The sequence below is a fragment of the Epargyreus clarus genome, unplaced genomic scaffold (genome assembly GCF_041222505.1).
Source record: "Epargyreus clarus isolate Ecla_fem2 unplaced genomic scaffold, WU_Ecla_fem_2.2 ptg000026l, whole genome shotgun sequence".
Taxonomy (NCBI): Eukaryota; Metazoa; Arthropoda; class Insecta; order Lepidoptera; family Hesperiidae; genus Epargyreus; species Epargyreus clarus.
This window is the reverse complement of record NW_027332233.1, coordinates 5,600,756-5,621,558: the sequence shown is the minus strand read 5'-3', so window position 1 is coordinate 5,621,558 and position 20,803 is coordinate 5,600,756. Positions and strand designations below refer to the sequence as shown.

At 34.6% G+C, this 20,803-nt stretch overlaps 1 protein-coding gene across 4 annotated transcripts in view; it reads right to left on the bottom strand.

Moving 5' to 3' along the window:
* The window catches only part of Syx1A (Syntaxin 1A), a 99,294-nt gene that overhangs the window by 20,880 nt on the left and 57,611 nt on the right, over positions 1-20,803 (bottom strand). For all 4 annotated transcript variants that reach the window (XM_073088189.1, XM_073088188.1, XM_073088191.1 and 1 more), the window contains exon 3: positions 11,657-11,756. In XM_073088189.1, the coding sequence (XP_072944290.1) occupies positions 11,657-11,756 (100 nt within the window). The remainder of the gene's footprint in view (positions 1-11,656; positions 11,757-20,803) is intronic.

Below are 20,803 nucleotides of genomic sequence, written 5' to 3'. Positions count from 1 at the left end.
TGACACAAAGTAAAAAAGAATTGAATTTTGTTCTGTATTACAATGCCACCTGATATTTACATAGAATTCTACCAATTTCAAAAATAAAACCAAATCTAATCATTTACAAATTCTTTGCTTTCCCTCACGAGTACTCTTAGGTAAAAAATCACAACATTATTCCATTATCTACATGTAATCAAAGTCGGTATTTATTAATATAACAGTCATTCAAATCATATTCATTTAAATATCGAGATCGAGCAGAAAAACGTTGCGTTAAATACTCAGACAGAATAAATTCCGCACATAGCACCATAACGTATGTCAAACGCAAATAATGAAATGAGAGATAATGAAAAAGTCGCGTCCAATATTTCGTCATCGGAATAGTTATGAAAAAATTCCTGCATAATAAAAAAACCCACGCAATGTTATAGCGTGGGCGATGTAATTGCCTGTCCGCTGCAGTGAATTCGATCCGATAGATATCTGCAAATCTTTGCTTTCAACGATCGGTACCTATAGGAAATTACTTGCCGAGAAACTTCGTCCAAGCTTCCCTACAGAAATATTGCTGCATCAGAACTTGTCGTACAATAAATAAACGTTTATTAATATAAGTTCCACGCTTTCGCCGAGACGAGTTTCCGCTCCTTTTGCCCTGAGATTCACAAGCACCATCTTTATGATTCGCCTACGACAGTATTTGTCTTTATAGAAACATTGATAGAATTGCGCCTATATTATTGACCTAAGATAGAACTACTGATATGATTCGAGTTGCTTAATGATTAACGGGTGCTTTTTTTTTTGTTTACGAGGGCGAAACCTTCAAAAGGTACCCAGTGCCGTGGGAGCGACGCAGAGTTATGTGGGATTCTTACCGCACCAAAACCCCCCGGTGGCCGTCCTCGGCGCTGCGTAGAGGGCTCCGAGATCTCCAAAGGAACGCAACCGGAGCCCTCTTAGTGCGTTGCCCCGTCGGGCTCCGCCCAGGTGAACTTGGGGCTCGCCTTGGCGGTTCGAGCTCCCACTCTTGCCACCCGCAACTCTGGAAGCCCCCTTTCAGTCGCCTCTTACGATAGGCAGGGGATACCGTAGCCCTATTCTTATCCCGAAACTACAGGGACAAATGAATAACGAGTGCTAGTGATTATTTAACTGCTTCTACTAGGTACAATAGAAACACGCTTTAAACCTATCCGTTTTCCTCATGCAGGTAACAAACACTGGAAATTACGGCATTTATCTATGTAGAACGGGCAGTGATTAGTAATTAATTACGTATCTCTATGCACGATACCCATCGCTAAACTATACGTAACACGTTAGACAACGTACATAATATAGAACATCAATTTAATATCTAAGTGTATTCTGCGCTAAAATAGTTCAGATGAAATCAAATATGAAAATTCTAATAATAGAAAGAAACTTTATGCGTATCCATTAAATTTTTCAGCAAATCAGACTGAATTCAGCAAACTTGAAATAGAGCACACGTTTCAAAGCGAAATAAAATTTCTTCCTTGAATTGATTGAATATTTCCTGCAGATATTCCTATATTTCTCGTTCAATCATGACGGTAAAAATTCGAGGAACAAAAAAATTTAAAGGAAATTTCGCGCAATGAGGTTAACATACGTACTTTGTTGGATGATTTTATAAATGATATCGGGTAATAGCAGCTATTTATTTTAGCTAACACCGGCACCAACAACGGTTAGCCTGAGATAAATTGCCTTCATAGAAATTGCCGTCGTCTTGCTCGAGACGGTACACAGGAGGTTATATTACGAATTTGTTTGGTGTTTTCTGAAATTAATATATTGATGATTATACTCTACAAGAGACTATACTTACTAATAATTGTAAGTTTATAAGCGTTTTTAAATTATAATTTGTCTTCTTGACTATACTAATCTTAGGTACTATACTACCGAAGTAAATTTAACTTCCTTGCACTTATTTTCAGTATGTACTTAAAAATCGATACTCTTGCAAAAGTGCACAAGTGCTTCATTCTAATTTCTCTATTACACTTATGTTACCAATTAAAAGATGTACGATATGGATAATCAAAGTGGGAAAAACTCACTATTACTGTGCTTGAGCAGAGAGGTAGTTATGATCAGCGCTTCTATTGAAAGCTTAAGCTTGTAGTGAAAATAAATATTGCACAAGACTACACTTAATATAAAGCGCGTAAGAAATACAATTTCAAATGGAAACCGCGCGCCATTTGCTATAATTTAACATACGGATGAAAAGCTGGATAATGACAGGACACTGGTTTTGTGCACAAATGTTCATCGTCAATAACGAAGTAAATTGCACGTGGGTCAATGCAGAATCACAATTCATTCAGGAAACAACGACAATTACGCATTTGATATAATAAATTGCATAATTAACGAACTGAAATGATTGTGTGAATCGCTATGGAAGCGCTAGTGTTATTATATTGATTTATCGAGAAATAAGCTTTTAGGACCTCATTCCTGTCGTGCCGGTTTTGTGCGCACGCCTCTTCGCGATCTGCATGTATGTGGCATGCATGACATGAAAAGTATGTATTAAAACGATAAGTTTCGAGCGGCAGAAAAAATGCCTTGGTCATTGTATCTTTAAATTGTGCAATATTCTGAAATTTATCAATATTTCTTTCAATAGTGATGAAAATTACACCTACATGGCAGAGAGAATGGTGTTTGCAAAAGTGTTCAATCCAATTGTGACTTAATTGCGTTTCAACATGGTGATACGATAATTATATATTACTAGCTGACCCGGTAAACGTTGTGTTGCCATATAAATAAAAAAAATGCTAAGGGTAAACGATTCTTATCATTTAGGGGTATGAAAAATAGATAGTAACCGATTCTCAGACCTACTGAATATGCATATAAAATTTTGTAAAAATCGGTAAAGCCGTTTCGGACGAGTACGGTAACTAACATTGTGACACGAGAATTTTATATATAAGATTTACGTTTTACATTCTTAAATGACCACTTATTTGTAATTAATGGCAATTATTGTCTAATTCCAAAACTACTGAAAGATACGTGTCTATCCTACATATCTCTGTGATTTTCTCATTTCCAGTGATTCACTCTAATATATCTAACAGGATATTAATCACAGAGGATATAATTGCATTATATAAGTTGAAACTATGTGTAATATATATCAAGCAATTAACTAATACGTATTACACAACGACCACTTCCTACAGATGATCCGTAAAATCCTTACATACAAGCACATAAATACACGAATCGCAATCACTCGAATAAATTTAAAACAAAAGCTATACCGTTATACAAATGAAGCCACGAACGAATTTTTCGTTACAATTTAAGCAGAAGAAAACATGTTGTTCCATTTACTCAAACATTACGTGCGAGGCGTAACACTCCGAATATTCGCACATGAATCCCCCCGGTATTTGCCTCACATTGTGTTGCTGGATGGAGTTTTCTCACATTGTTGTGTTGGAGAAAAGTCCCCGGTGAGATATTATCGTCGGGTTGGTTCTGTTTTGCATAACGCTCGGTTTGTTTTGCCGCGCTAATGAGGGTTTTGAATACACGCGAGACTGATGATATTGAAGTTCGTCACTGTGAATCGACTGTGGTATCGCCGAAGTTACGCCCATTTTTCATTAAAAGTAGTGTGAAATAGACGTCAAGTGTGACTAGAGTCAGCTATAGATGACAGCATTGGATTAAGATTAAGTAGTCCTATACATAAAAACTATATTGTTCTATATCTGTTCTGTGCAATATATTAGTGCTATGTTCTGGCAATAGATTAGTAAAGATACTTCGCTGCCTTGACATGTAATGAAGTCACAAAAGGCTGATTTGTCAGTTATTTTTTTTAATTATTGATTAAAATAAAAACATTTTCAGAGAAAATTTACAAATAAATAACTAATACTGCGTAATTTACATAGTAAATAAATATTTCAAATATTTTAAGGGCATTTCAGCACGGATACGTGGCAAAACTTTTTTACGCAACTATTTCAATTCTCAAAACTGGTTACATTTTCTTGTTAGGAGTGAGTAATCTACTAATCTATGGTTCTGGCATGTTAGGTTTACTAATCAAGAACTGAACAAGTCCCAATATACAAATCTATAGCCTGAAAGCTATTTTAAGAGTGACACATGCAGCAGTGAAAAAAATCGATCGATGGAAGAGAGACTAGCCACTGAACCCACTATGTAAAATATATACTCGTATTTCACATAATCTTAATATTAGTGTAGCTATGAATCACGCAGCGTGAAAACCATGTCGTGATTCATGTTAGAAAGTGTCTAAAATGCCTTAAACGATTTAAGTAGTATATGTCCAAAATCCATATTTGATGATTATGATGTCTATCGTAGGTATTTTAAATTTAAATACCATATGTCCAGTACTTCCAGTGTTCGTCTCATAACGATTTAGTATGAGCAAGATATCTCGGAAAAATACCACATACCTATTCTACTTTTGGTTGCCGATTCTTGCCTTAGAGATTTCCGGATGGGATTTTAAAAATCCAATTTGTCGGAATCCCGTTTAGTTTGATCTCTTTATGCTACCTTTATTGAGATTTTATCTTCATGAATACTTTTCTTGAAAATCAATGTGACATATTATTCCTATGAACTGCAAGCGTTTGCAATTCCTGCAGTTTTCTTTTTTTCCGAATTAAACGGTGACAATAGTTCTAAAGTACCAATAAAGGACTAACTGTTTATTGAATATACCACGGGTATATACCAAATTTACTGTGTAACAAGTTTTAAAAAGAAATTGCTTCCGACCGTGGCTTTGTTTGCGTGGACTTTAGATTATGATTTAAATAATTTGCCGTAATAAGGTCAAATAAAATAAAATGTATTGAATACAAACCTTCTTCATTAAAAACCCTTCAATATGACGTTGAAGTTCAACGATCTACAATTCAAGAGGTTTAACATACATTTTTATAGATTTATATTTGCCCAGCATTTTGACATAAGAATAATATTAAATGACCTAAATATTTTCAGCCTAACTTTAACATATGAATATCCTAAGCACGCTTAACAAAGACGAGGGAAGCTCGGCGACACAAAGGGGCCGCTTACCACCAAAGTTGCCATACTTCACTTTTCCGTGAAGCATAAATCGTTTTCATGTTTCCTACCCCTTTTGAACTTTACTACGTTACTTAGATACTATTTTATTTAGTGGAATGACATAATTATCCTACCCTTTTGTATAAATCAGGAATATAAATACCTACCTATTAGTTACAGGTATACAATGCTATATTGATAGAAGAAAAACGTATTTTTGCCACATTTTACTCAATAATTTAGAAACTTTTTAGTACAATAATTGAATAATTGAACAATAAATAAAACGAATTTTAGTACAATAATTTGTGTTAAAAGTGTTTATTTATATACATAAATACATACGTATACAAAGTACAAATCTGCGATGGAGAACGTTGGTATTGGTGGGGACGAGGCTCCTACCATAGTGGGAAGAGACACGTGTCCAGGAGTGGAATATAAAAAATACTCCAACCAATAGTCTGCACATGCATAACTCAAGCTGCGAATACCAAAAACACAACCCAGCTACAAAAATATTCCCAAAGCGACGAGTTAAAGCTTCGGGACACCGAGAATGCTTTTACGTCGAGGAACTATGAGAAGGTCAGCGGACACAATGGAGGCTCGCCTGCCGCAAAAAGTCGCCTCTTCCGTAAAACATAAAATTAAATACCAAGTTTCACGATATAACGTCGTGCGCTATGAAATTACTATGCTTTTATGATACATTTTTGATAGGCGACATGGGAGAATTAACTGTACGTTTTTAGTAATGATTTATTTTTAATTGAATAAATAGTTAAGTTTTGAGCATAGATTAGTAAAGATACTTCGCCGCCTTGAAATTGAATGAAGCCACAAATGGCTTATTATCGTAAGTTCTTTTTTTGAATTCTTGACAAATAAAAACATTTTTAGAGAAAATTTACGAATAAATAACTAATACTGCGTAATTTACATGAATTTACATAATAAATAAATAATTATTTCAAATATTTTAGGAATATTTTAGCACGGAGACGTGGCAAAACTTTTTTACGCAAGTATTTCAATTCTCAAAACTGGGTACATTCTCTAGTTAGGCGTGAGTAATCTTTACTTATCTATGGTTTTGAGTAACTACCGGCCATCGCAGAGTAAAAGGATTGCACACAATTACACGCAAGAGAATGAGTAGATACTACTTAGTCCGGACAAGTATTTAAAAATTCGTTAATAAGATTTTAATAATGATTTACAGAGAAAGCTTAGTCCAAACGCATTTATATTAAGTAAGCATTAATTGGTTAATGTACCTCACACCTGTCCCTACGGGGTCTATGATTACACCCCCTTGAGGTCAACGTCTCAATAGGAGACAATATGGTTAGTAACAGTTTACAAGCAAACGGTTTGTAATTAAATTCCTGACAGATATTAGCTACACAGTACAAATAAATACCTATAGATAAACTAGCTGACCCGGCAAACGTCGTGTTGCCATATAAATAAAAAAAATGTTAAGGGTGAACAACCCTTATCACTTACGGGTATGAAAAATACATAGTAGCCGATTCTCAGACCTACCGAATATGCATATAACATTTGATGAAAATCGGTACAGCCGTTACGGAGGAGTACGGTAACTAACACTGTGACACGAGAATTTTATATAAAAGATGAATTCTTCTGCATAGCAGAACCATTATGATCGACAACAGAACACGGAATAACGTCCTACATCATCACATACGAACATTGTATGTATTTATGTGTGTGTACGACTGAATTGATGTATTATTAATAACACATTGTTAGACGAACAGCGGTACAAAAGCGATCGGAACTTCGATAGCGACGTGTCGAGTATTTATTTATAACCCGGACGGTATTATTGTCGCGTTGTTCTGCGTAACAACTATAGTGATTGCGAGACCCTAGCATACTATAAATATACAACAATGGTACTATAAATGACAAATATCCGCCTACTATCAGTCTTATGACCGGTATTTTTTAAAATTTATATACAGAAATTGTAATAAATGTTTTTGGAGCCTATAAATAAATTTTACTCAAGATCAAGAGGAACAAGAAAAACGGGATCAAGATACCACCCAAATGCAAGAACTTGCTTCACGCTAGAAATAGGCGTGCCGGTGGTACCTCCCTGGTTATATGCTATATCCTTATCCTTTCTGCCATCTTACAAAATGCACAAATAATATCTTGTGTAAGCATGTAAGGTTAGAAAATAGCAGTTAAATTATTGCTGTGAACAGAAAACAGCACTTACATTATTGGTGTGAACAGAAAAAAGCAGTTAAATTATTGGTGTGAATAGAAAATAGCAGTTAATTTATTGGTGTGAACAGAAAACAGCAGTTAAAATATAGGTGTGAACAGAAAATAGCACTAAAATTATTGGTTTGAACAGAAAATAGCAGTTAATTTATTGGTGTGAACAGAAAATACCACTTAAAATTATTGGTGTGAACAGAAAATAGTACTTAAATTATTGGTGTGAACAGAAAATAGCAGCTAAATTATTGATGTGAACAGAAGATAGCAGTTAAATGATTGGTGTGAACAGGAAACAGCAGTTAAATTATTGGTGTGAACAGAAAATTGCAGTTAATTTATTGGTGTGAATTCAAAGTTGTACGTGTGAGTTGACACTAAAGCGCACGAGACAATTAGGGTCGGGTCAATTATAATCAGTATAATTCATAGCGCATCAAGTGTCACTGGTTTTAAAATCATCGTATAGTTCTGGTATTTAATATTCCATTAAGGACCCTTGATTGATGCACAAAAACATATGGAAATCACTTCAACATTATTGTTTTTTGTTATTAGTCAAGTGTAGAGTTAAGTAACCCTTGGGAAAGGTATTCTACTAGTTTTTAATATACAGATTACTTTAAAATTAGCAGATTTTCAAACAAACTTTCAACCCCTATATAACTTTCCTAGATGTTGAATACCAAAAACAAACCAACTGTCCAAATTTCACGATTTTATATTAGTACTATAGAGTCTGCGAAGACGAGTCAGGCAGTCAGTCAGCATAGTCTACATATATATTAATATAGATTTCGCCAAACCATAAGCGAAACGATAAATTTATATGTCGCGTATAAAATCGAAATGGAATTAAAGTAAAGAACGTCATAAAACTTTTAATGCAAAACCACAATTTATGCTCTGGATTTGAAAACTCAGCGAGAAATAACAGTAAAACGCGTCGGGTTCTCATTGAATGGGTTCTGGCTGAACTAAAATCAACTCTGACTGTAGACTTTTTGTAGAAAGCTCGCTTATTACCGCTACCACTGTACAATTTTCGTGTCGGAAAAATAAGATCGACTTTAATGAAATGTACTTTATCCGTTGTAGTATTTTATTTTTTTGAATAAAACTAGTATTTTTGTAGTACAAAACTATTTTATTCTAAGAATTTGTTATGAAACTATGGTTAGGCTTTGCATACAAACGAGGTGTGATAAGAAAGGTTTCATGATACGTTGTAGTTTTCGTGGGTTTTCTCGACAGTAATACACTTTTGTTATCGTAGATAAGTTAATGAAGTGCATCGTTATAATTTGGACCTGCTAAACATATTGGTACAATATATATATTTAATAATTTATTAAATATTATAATTATTATATTATAATATTTAATAAATATATTTATAAATATATTTATTATAATTATATTTATTAATTATTATATTGGTACAATCTGTATATTCCCGAAATTTATCATTGTTCTCTCAAGGTACCCATAGTTCTATATTCGTTACGCGATAACCCACGCAATGTCGATATCGATAACGTTTTTCAGACGAAATTATCATAAAGTTTGTAATGATCCGGAGGCAGACGGACGCCCCCGCGCCGCAAATGTCATCCAATTAATATAACACCGATACCAACGAACTGGCTCGATCATCCCACACGACTTGCAGTAATCCTGTGACGTTAATAGAACAGAGTGAAGTTCTTATAAACACCCACGCGCGATAAATACTCACCCCAACGCAAATATTTGAATGGCGAGATATTTATATGGTGACTTATAGTGCCTTATGAAACGAAATTAACTGATGGAATATTTTAATACTTACGAGAGAGACCCACGCTATTTGCGTACAAATTATATAAGAAAGATCAAATAAGTAGCTAAGAAATTGTTTCGAATAATGTTTGATACCACTCAATATTTCGTTTTACTTTATTAAGCACTAAGCACGCCTACAAAATAGCGTGGGTTCGATATAATATGTATCAAATAACATAAACATTCAAATTTATTATGTCAACATTGAAAAAAAAATTGGTCCGACGCGAGTTGAATTTCAACACTCGCCAGAACAGAGGGTTCCGATACACTCTGTAAAATATTTAAGTGTCTATTTGTTATGGTTTAAGAGATAGATAGATTATATGTGACGGACAGAAAAACAGCGAAGGCTTAGTAATAGTAATATTAAATTTACCCTTTGAGTACAGAATCATAAAAGCGATAATTAACCCCATTTAATCACACGTACAAGCACTCAATCGATTTCAATACTCACTATTTGTGTACGTAATAAACATTAATGTTTCAAAGCCAGACAGTTTGACGCTTTGTGTACGAGCAGCGAGCTTAATGCTAATAACTTGTTCGAACACCGGTTTAGAATCAAACTTACGTACCTACTACATTATATACTAATGTAGTTTGTCCTACATGTGCATTGTGCACTCAATACAATTGATTTGTACGAACATTCGCATTAATGAGCATACACGTTGATACTAACGTAGGTAAAATATATCACTATATTATATCAGATGCAAAACTATATTGAAATCTGTGAATGTATCGTCTGATTTGAGGAAACAGTAACCATACCATGAGTTTTTACGTTTTGATAAATATGACTATTTTGGTATTTGTTTACGTATTGGCCCATACAATTTCCAAGTTCTGATATAATCCGCTAGGGGCGCTGATTGGAAATTATATGGGCAAAATACCAAAACAGTCATATTTGTCAAAACGTAAAAACTCATGGTAAGGGGAGATCCACAAATTACGTGAGGTGTTTTTTTGAATTTTCTGTCCCTCCCTCCCCCCCTGGTGAGATGTCGTGAGATTTTATTCAACCCCCTCCCCCATCCCCCAATCTCACGTGAGATTGTTCAAAATGTGCGTTTCTTAAATATGGAAACGTGTTGGAGTGTTATTGTAAAAAGAAAAAAAATATTGCTTCGTACTTTTATTTACGACTAGTTAAGACTAGTAATCAATATTGCTGAGTTATAAGTGTAATAAAAATTTAAGGGTTTATAAACATTTTAAAAATTTAAGTGTAATAAAAAATTTTTAAGGGTACTGGTAGCCTTTACTTTTAACCTTTATAAATCTAAGAAAAGACTCGTGCCTGGCAGTTGGGCAAATGAATCGATAATTATTTCGAAAGCGCTTCTGAATATTTTGGCAAACGATAGTGGGAAGTAGTGCCATTTAAGGAAACGGTTGCCGGTTATTACCGGTTATAGAGTTAATGAACTTCTCGAATCAAACCTATCATAATATTTTTTTACATAATGACAAAACAATCAAAATATAATTGCTAGAGAATCAGTTATAACTTGTAAAAAACCTTAAGTTATACACTTAGAAAAAAATATATAGGAAGTTAAATATGTACAGTTGCACAGTATTAAATTAATGGCCAGTCAGTTCTAGTGAAATGTTAGTTAAATTGCATTCATTTCATCGGTCAAAGTCATTATAACTCGAACGATCTAATGGTCGCAAAAGCCCCACAATGCATTCATAACTTCTGGCTCATTTCTATTCTCCACTTTTCCACCATTATAACGTGGGTTGCATTCTAAACACGTCAAGAACATACATCGCGTTTGACGGGGCTATTATATCACACATGAGTTACCCATTCACTGCTATAAATTGCAATTTCCCTCGATTGCTGATCGCAAAGGGAAACCATGTTGTTTTATATAAGTGATGCATATTGTTCCAGGAAAAGGTTGTTGTAATGTAAAGATTCCAAAATCGAATGTGTTGAAAATTTAGTGAATAGACTAAATTTAGCTGTGCGATAACATGCGAAATGCGATAATGTGCGAAAACAAAAGAAAAATAACCCAGAAGAGAAAACCAATGGGCGATTATATTGAACTGTGTAATTTGCTAAGTTTGAGATGCCTATCAAGCAAAGGTATGTCATAAAAATAAAATTAAGATTAAAAATAGAGAAAGTTTGAAAACCAGTAATAGAAAAGACGAAAGAGTTTTTCTAGATAGATTTTGAGAAAAAACTATCTCGCGATATACATAATTAAGAACCAGATATAGAACCTCACGGAGAACAAATATAAAGATTGCTGGAACGAGGATTATAACAAGTAACAGAAGTCAGAAGTGGCTGTCGAAATATTGGGTAACAGAAATATAAAACGAGATATGTTGCTTCGATTTTAAATCAGTTGAGAACAGTGCAAGATAAGAAAGTGATGAAACGCTACAACAATTTTCAAATAACAATTTATTAAAAATAACTTACTTTCATCTGATTGCGGCGCTGATAGGATGGCACTGTGCTTCTTCTTCACCTCCTCCACGTTCGTTTGTATCTTGTCTATCATCTCTCGTATTTCTTCCACCTAAAACAAAATAATTGAAATTAATCACTTGTTACATCGTACATGATACGAATATGAGAGTACGCCGAGTAAACACAATCACGGTATTTTATGTATGCGCCAAGCTTTCCCTAGTTCCGGGAAGGACCTGAGCCCAACATACTCGCAGGTAATACTAACACATACAAGCATAGATTAGTAAAGATACTTCGCCGCCTTGAAATTGAATGAAGCCACAAATGGCTTATTAGTAAGTTCTTTTTTTGAATTCTTGACAAATAAAAACATTTTTAGAGAAAATTTACGAATAAATAACTAATACTGCGTAACTTACATAATTAATAAATAATTATTTCAAATATTTTAGGGACATTTTAGCACGGAGACGGGGCAAAACTTTTTTACGCAACTATTTTAGTTCTCAAAACTGGGTACATTTTCTTGTTAGGAGTGAGTAATCTTTACTAATCTATGCATGCAAGTACACAATATGTAAAACTTTAACTCGAACCAATCAATAGGTGTGCGTAAGTATACATAATGTAAAAATAAGTTGAAGTAAAAGTGCGGAAAATAATAAATGCACGGTTGGTAACGATGATCAGATTATCTATTTATAGACGTGACTCGCGTGGAGTCACACGTTATAATTAGTTATTGCTACATTTAGTTACATGTAGGTAGACACTTGAGAATCACTTTTGGAAGTATTCGAAATAACCTGAACCATCCGTGATAAAAAATAATATTTTGCTATATTTGCATTATTTACCGACTCATCTGTAAGTCGGTAAATATAACCCTTTTTGGTGACACTGATCCGGTGTAACGGAGATAATCTAAGGCGTCTCGGAAAGCCCTCGTCGCCAACAGACACACTTGACCATGCTCGTTCAAGTTTTAAGAATATATACCACCGCCTACATATATCGTGTCCACGTCACATTTTATTCGTATAAGCCTGTTAACTTTTCTGTTAATTCTTGTTGTATAAAAGTACAGTTAAAAAGTTGCCATGTTAAAATGATGCTTGTATACATTAGTATTAGAGTTACGTAACTTAAACAAGCTACGAATATTTATAACTAAAATGAGAAAGAAGTCTTAAGGGAAAGGGCCATCAAATTAAGTCTTATTGAACAACAAAATTGTTTCATTCAGACATAATCTTCATCGTCTGTGGAATCTTCTGGGACTAAATTTCCTATTAACGTTCCTTTCGAATTTATTTTTTTCCAGGTACGACTTCACGATTCACGTCCTAATTTGAAATTTAAAGGCATGATGCAATTATCTATACATTCTTCTTTCTTTTATGAAAAGACGTCTGTCGAAGTAGACAAAATGTCGGAAGATTTTGTATCCTTGGTAGACATCAGTGATATATGGAATATGGGACTATTCATTACACTAATTGTTGGTGCTACACAAGTTGTGGAGTAGGAAACTGGCTCAAATAAAGCTCCGTCTGGGCGTTTATCTTGGGTTGCGTTTTCGGGCGGCCGAGACGTTGAAGCGACGACAGCTGGCAGAGCGCCAGCTCAGACCTCGCCTCAGCCCACATCAAGTATATTGTTTGACTTAGTCTAAACCATGGCAACGGTTTTTAATATGTGGAATAAGACCCAAAAGTCCCGATATACAAAGTAAACACAAGATTTAAGTACTTATTCAAATCCAACAACCGAGAACACTAAATGGAAATTCCTTCTAAGCTATTGTTACTGAATTTCGCGTTTAGAATTCAATCCTATTCAAACTGAGCTCAGCGTGGTACTGTAGCTTTCAGTTTTAAGGTAATTCGTCTTTGCCGTTTGTTGAAAGTGCCGTAGAGATCCACAAAGACAAAAGTTTCACTTCCACTTACGTAACATCAAGCAAATGTTATATAATGTTGTTTTGAAAATAAAATCTTATATATAAAATTCTTGTGTCATAATGTTAGTTACCGTAACTCCGAAAAGGCTTTACCGATTTTCACCAAATTTCATATGCATAGGTGTGAGAATCGGCTACTATCTATTTTTCACATCCCTAAGTTATAAGGGTTGTTCACCCTTAACATTTTTTGTTTACATGGCAACACAACGTTTGCCGGGTCAGCTAGTATTATTTATATTTCTTTATTACCCCGTGAAACTTCTGTGGCCGTATGTAATTGGTCAACATTATACATCGCCCGCTTCCTAAATGGAAGTCTAGACGTGGGACAAATGCAAAATGTTCCAAATTCTCCATGCGATAAAAGACAGCACGTAGCTTTATTGCCTCATTTACATAACACTATTTGCCGAATTGTTCCACTGCCAGTAACAAGTAAATTTTAAATCCAGAGCACAACGTAAATTACTTAGTAGCACGGATTTAAATTTAGCTTAATTTGTGGGGACTCTTATATTAAATTTAATTCGGCTAAAGGACCGCTGGCAACCATCCAACCGCAAACAAAGCTCACAAAACACTGTTATCTGAAAATCGTGCATTGTTTCAATACGTTCTTGTACTTTCTTTTACAACTGCTCCGTATCTTAGCAAAGTTTATCTCTGATAAGAATGTCTGACTAGATTCTGACGATCTAAGAGACATTGGAAAATATTAGTATAGAAAAGAATATCGTCAACCTTGCCTCTGAAGGAGGTCCTATATCAGCCCTTTCAATAGTGTAAATCATATTTTATTTTTCTTCATGGACAAATCGAGACACTATCTTCAACTCTAGTATGAATAGTTATCTAGTAACTCTACTTTCGTTCCACTTCTCTATCTCTGCTCCATATCTCTTCTTATCTCTATACCCCTTCCCCTCCCTTTCTCTCCGTTGCCTAACACCGTAGAGACAGACATCTTTGTCGTTCTAACCGTTCTTGTATCAAGGTCAACTCTACTTATTAATAACTCTACCTTGTAAAAGCCTTAGGCATACTTATACCTAACCCTAAACTATAAACAAAGACCTACAAGTAGGCGGTGCCGTGTGCTTATAAAATATTCAGAGGTTAGCCGAATACCTTAACTTTGCTAAAACAATACGATCGTAAAAATATGGTGACTTTCGTAATAGAAACCTTGTGAATAGTGGATTAGCTGTAATGCGAGTACATAATATACAATGTATCGAATAGGGTAGCTCTTTTATTGCTAATTTCATATCAAAACATGAAAATTAGGAAGAAAAATCTGCGTCAAAAGTATGTGCTTTATTACATAACAAACCTGATTCAAAATTATACCTTCATTATACTATACTTTACAGCACAAAGCGGCGTACCGTTTGAGAATTTGGGGTACTTATGATTTCATACTAATTAATTTTTCAAGTGTCTTTTACATTTTTATGGTATTCTGAGAATATGTAGCTATTACAAGTATATTATATTATTATGAAATACGTGAATCCTTAACATAGTTGAGGATATTCATGTAAAAAGTATGGTCGAAAAGTTATATGTTTTATATTGTAAGCAACTTACATAAGCCTATACAAGCCCTATTTGCATATTTAAACACTTCCGCATACACATACATATTTCTTTCACATAAACGCTCACTTATACGAGTTATGACCGAAGTGTACAGGCTAATCGAGTTATTAAAACTGTAATAGCAATCAGACTTACAGATTTAAGACTGATAGGTGCATAAAGATTCAATTTTACACAGGAGATTCATATATGAGTTAAATGTCCTAAATGAGCGCTTACAAAGCCTTTTGAAAATATTAATAAGGAAAAATTTAACAAGGGGGATAAAAGCTTGTTAAATTTAACTTATATAATAGTCCCCTCAACCTAACATCCCTACCATCTATGTCCAGTAATAACGCTATTGTCAAGTACGCAATCAGTAGACAATGATGTAATCGGCAAGTAATTCCACAATCAGACAATAAGTTTCGGGTCGGGATGCGATACGGAGGGTCGTGCGTGGGTTATACGGTCTACATTTATGAGTCACCAATTAATCAGATTACGATAGCCCTTATCGCTCGCCTCCAACGCTCGATAACCAGACAGATCGGTCTGATCGCGTTTTATTACAATGAACCCTTAATTGAAGCACTTTGTTCTGTGAAACACGTGCATCAAAAAACATTGGAGCTAAAACGTCTTTTGCAAAGTGGACTTTTAGAAGATTTTTTTATAATGTAGAAGTAGCAGACAAGCATGCAGTCCAACTGATTGGTATTTTTGAATCTTGTTCTACAATAAACACTGTAGGTAGTTCAAATATTTTCTTGTTGCGAAGGACTGGAGTGGTACTTCGGTAACACCTACATATTTCTAGCAGATTTTTGCATTTCGGTGGAATTATGCGGATAGAGCCTGTCCGTTATAAAGTTGGTTGCATATGGTTACATGGTAGCGACAACAGACCTTTACACTACAAATACAGGTCTGTGGTAGTGACCGCCAAATGAACTACAAAGTTCGTATACTACTTATAAGATAGTCGCAACTGCACCTTTGTAGTTTAAGTAAAGATGAAGTGCCTTTAAAGTTTTGCAGCTCAAAACTTGATATCTTGGTTCATATGTGCTCATGTACCAGTCGTTCGAATACCGAGGTTAAGTTTATAAAGCATATCTAATTAATTTGATTATAAAGCAAATTGGTGAAACTAATTTATGCGGGTTCTTATTGAAATTGATTTATGATTGTACGAGGTGTTTAGTTAGGATCGCTTCTATTAATTCCTCTCATAGGTTTACTATCTTCAACTTCTCTCAAATAAACGTTAATAAATAATCTGCTATTTAAACTATTTTAAACCTATTGCTCGTCTGTTTAGTTTTACGCATTCGCTACAGAATGTTTTTTTCTAAATGTACGTAGTTCCAAGCCTTCGATTGGATGTAAAAACTGTAATTTGTTTCGTTTCGATAAGCCAGAGATATAGCAAAAATCTACCATTTCGTGGAACTTTTTTTGAAGAAGAGCTTTGAGTGTCCGTTATGTGACACACATATAAAGAAATAGACAAAGGGCTAGTACCGACATAACCAATGACAGCGGCTATATAAAAGTAAGAATGATATTGTAAATATCATAGTAGTATGAAATAGAGTGATCATATTTATTTTATTTAGAGCACAATCAAAAACGTCCCGACAAAGTCTGACATGAGGAACAATAGAAAGAAAAACTGATATCATCACATAATTGTCCTAAATACATTTATAAGAACCACTTGCCTCCTTATTGTATAGAGTCTATACCTACTACAGAACCTTAGAATAAAATGAGGTCACCGACAGCCTCATATTGTGATTTCATTACAAAGCCGTGCCAAAACAGAATATGTAATGTATATTCCGCTTCATTCGATCATTTGTCATGGTAAGTTCAAGCCAACAAACAAAATAATGTTCTGCTGCCAAAGTTACTAGCTCTTTCCAATATCACACACGAAGTTGTAAATTTATCGCTGATGTTATTCATTTCCTGAGTTATGTGTTATTTTTAGTTAACGAGTGTTCGCCCAGTGTTTTTTTTTATTGATAAAACTAAGGGCGCTTTCATGTTGGTAGTGCGGTTGCAGAGCTGCCAACGTGCAACTCATTTGAAAACGTCTTAAAGGTGAAAAAAAAACAGTTTAAAATTTATTTTTAGCTCATGACAGTTATGGGTTCCTCAATAATTGATTTATAGTTGAGTAAATTTCAACTCATAGCGTAAACCACAGCTTTATGATTGTGTATTTTAAAATTTTACATGCCTAAGTTCACGCTATTAGCGAGCACGTATAAAACAAAAACTTAAAAGTAACATACATACAACGTGTGTTACAACTAAAATAGCCCATAACTTTCTTTAAAGTTTAAAGCGTATTTTAAAAGTCATTACACTTTCACGTGATATTAAAGGTTAATGTGACATAGTAGATTTGCACACAGATATATCTCACCGTCTCACGAGACTGGCATACAAGAATAAAACCAGTCTGAAGAATGACATCACAGTTACCGCCGTCGCCATGTGGACACGATACGTTATGCATTCATGTCGTCCTACATGTTCCTCACCCCTATATAACATAGAAATAAATTGCACGCCTATGATGAATACCGAACACGGCCTGAATATAAACGGTAAACAATTGAGTCATAATGTAGAAAAAATGTGATGGCGATAGATCCCGGAGTAGTTCGACTCTGGAGGAACTCCCACCACATCTATTCCTGTTTGATAACAGTAGTGTTAAGCGCTACCAAATTCTAAGTTGACTTTTAAAGTATTCGCTTATGCGAGGTATACTAACTTAGCCCTCAAGTAGTAACGCAACTTTGGCCGAACTCGATAGGACTCCAGTACTATCTGTAGTTAAATAATTTTTTGAAGTCCGTGGGCGACTGTAGCCAATTTTAAGCTAGTTTTTAGTTGTTTACTGCAATATTATATAAAAATACCCCCGAGAACGAACTACAATAAGCGCCTACATACGTTATCTCGCCTCCATTTTAATATTAACAACCCAGGGACAAACTTAGCGGGCACAAGCACGCGACTGCTTTCTTGTGGGCCTCATTCGACCGTGCATAATTCATTTTCATGGCACTTCTACATTTTATACGTATACAAATATACATTATACAAAGTATTCAGATGACAAAAAAAAATACCAAAAAAAAAACAACCGACTTCTATGTCACTACAAAGTAAAAAATAATTGAAATAAATGTTGGTTTATTACATAGTTCTGAAGTCGGCGCTCAATATTTCGTTGGATAACCGTAAACAGCGTGTAAAAAGCTTTTGTTATTATAGAAAACGATGAAATGAATATGTATTGAGAATGTATACTGGAAATTCCATTTTCCTTATATAGACTGAAATCCAACGCTGAAACACCATCACTACATTTATTTGTACGGACTACGTGCGAGGCTTCCGCTGATATGGTATGAATATGAGTATTTGTCGACAAAATCGAAGCTCCAATGCAGACCTTACACAATATTACGTACTCATATTCTTAGAGAACAAATTCTGAACATAGAATTCTGTTACACACGAAAGTGTATCTTCTGTATTCTGTGTTTTTATATTCTCCAAAGTTTTGCCTGCATTCAACCATTTACACGAGAATAAATTCGGAGAAAAAAATATGACTAAATGACTAGCATGATCTAAGATAATCTCTCGTATTTCTTGTACTTCTAAAAAACCGGAAAGACAAATTGTCGGCCCCATCGGCCTATCTGCTTTGTAATGTATGATTCATATATTCGTAGAAGATACTATGAGAAAGCCGTCATAGGAGTAAAAAGCGAAAAATATTTATTCAGAATATTGCTCTTATTTTTCGCTGTTGCTAGGCGGAATTCCATTAATAATCTAAATGAAACTGAATGTGTGGCAAATAATTGTGAAGCCTTGTAGCAAATGTGTATCGCGATTAATTATTATTTTTTCGTTTCGGACGAGTGGAATTCTTAATTAGTGTAAAGGTGTTGATGACTTTCAGGGACTGACATTCTATTGTTAACATTAATTAATAAATTTAACATAATCTCACTTTGAAATTCCCTGTAGTATTCGTGCTACAGAACAATGAAGATATTAAAAGACATATAACCAAAACTATAATTCGTATTTTTGATGTTTTGCTAGCCGAGAACAGAACCAGAATGAATGTTAAGGTGCTAACCAGTCGTTAATTTTTATCGTAAAATAATTTTATTGATAAAAGAATCTCATTTATTTTCTTTATCACAATAATAAAATAGGTCATTCCTTGTTCTTCCACAATCGAACAAATCGTTGAACTTGCTTACTCGACATTCCACCAAACTACAAAGCGGGTTACGTTAAACGAATACAAACACCTTTTATTGCTCTCCAGCAAATCTCCCCCAAATAGAGGTCCGTAGTCAAGGCAACCCCGATCCGATCATAAACATTTACGAACTTGTAAAACTACTCCCACTAAATAGTAATGGTTAATTTTGCGAAACGGAAAAGAAAACAGGATTTCTGTTTCACCGACGCAATGAAATATTTATTCTCCAAATAGAGAACACCAGTACGTTATTACTTAATCAGAAATGTCGGCACATTCCGTAACTTCATTAGCAGAAGTTTCTCTGGTATACAATACTGGAACAATGTCCGCGGCTGGACAATAACAATGGAATACGTGCAAACTAGACATGCTCGTTTTCAGTTTACTTGAAAACAGTTATGCTATAGGAGGTTTTTCATATCGATATTGAAAAACGGTTTTTTAAGTCGATACTAGAAAAACTGATTGTTAGTGATGTTGAGTATTTTCGGTGACAAAGGACTGAACAAAACACTTATTATCATACGTATTTGATTTTATTTGCTTTGTCTCTTCCTACATTTTCTACCTTCTCTACATTTTATACCTTCAACGACGTGATGAAAGCTGAAAAGAGACGTAGCGAATATATGTAGATAAGAAGAGTTTCTGCAATTTAGTAATTTGTTTTGATGCGTTTGTCGATTCGAATTCTATTCACTAAGACCTGAACAACCGTTACTATAAAACTAAGTAAATCACATTTATACAGAAGACTAGTATATCGATATGGTACGATATACGAATGAAAACGGTTTTAGTTGCAGTGTGGTATATCGAGCCATATCCGGTCGAGGTATATAGGCCATACCTAGAGTCAAGCTGAAACTTCGACGTTACGTGCAAATAGGTACGAGTGTGCTCACCTACATTGGCTGAAACAGTTTCCATTAGGTATAAGTAGTGTTTATAGTTTATTGAATGTTCTCCACCGCAGGTTTCCTGTTTGGTCTAATGCCTGATTTACACTTAAAGCCGAGCTGAATGTTTTGTTTCATAATAGTACAATGGAGATAAATCTGTGATATGGTACGTGCTTCAGGTTAAGCTAACCAAGGACCCACCGTGGTAGTGGATTTTGGTTGAATGAATTTCAAGTACTTTACCCATCTTCAATTTTATTTCAAGTGATCTTACATAAAGCCTCTTAAAACATAAAATATTTTCAAACACCACGCATTTTAGCGGCTCACTAATGAAATGTATAGGCTTCTTATCTTTGACTTCTTTCCTAAGGAATCCTCTT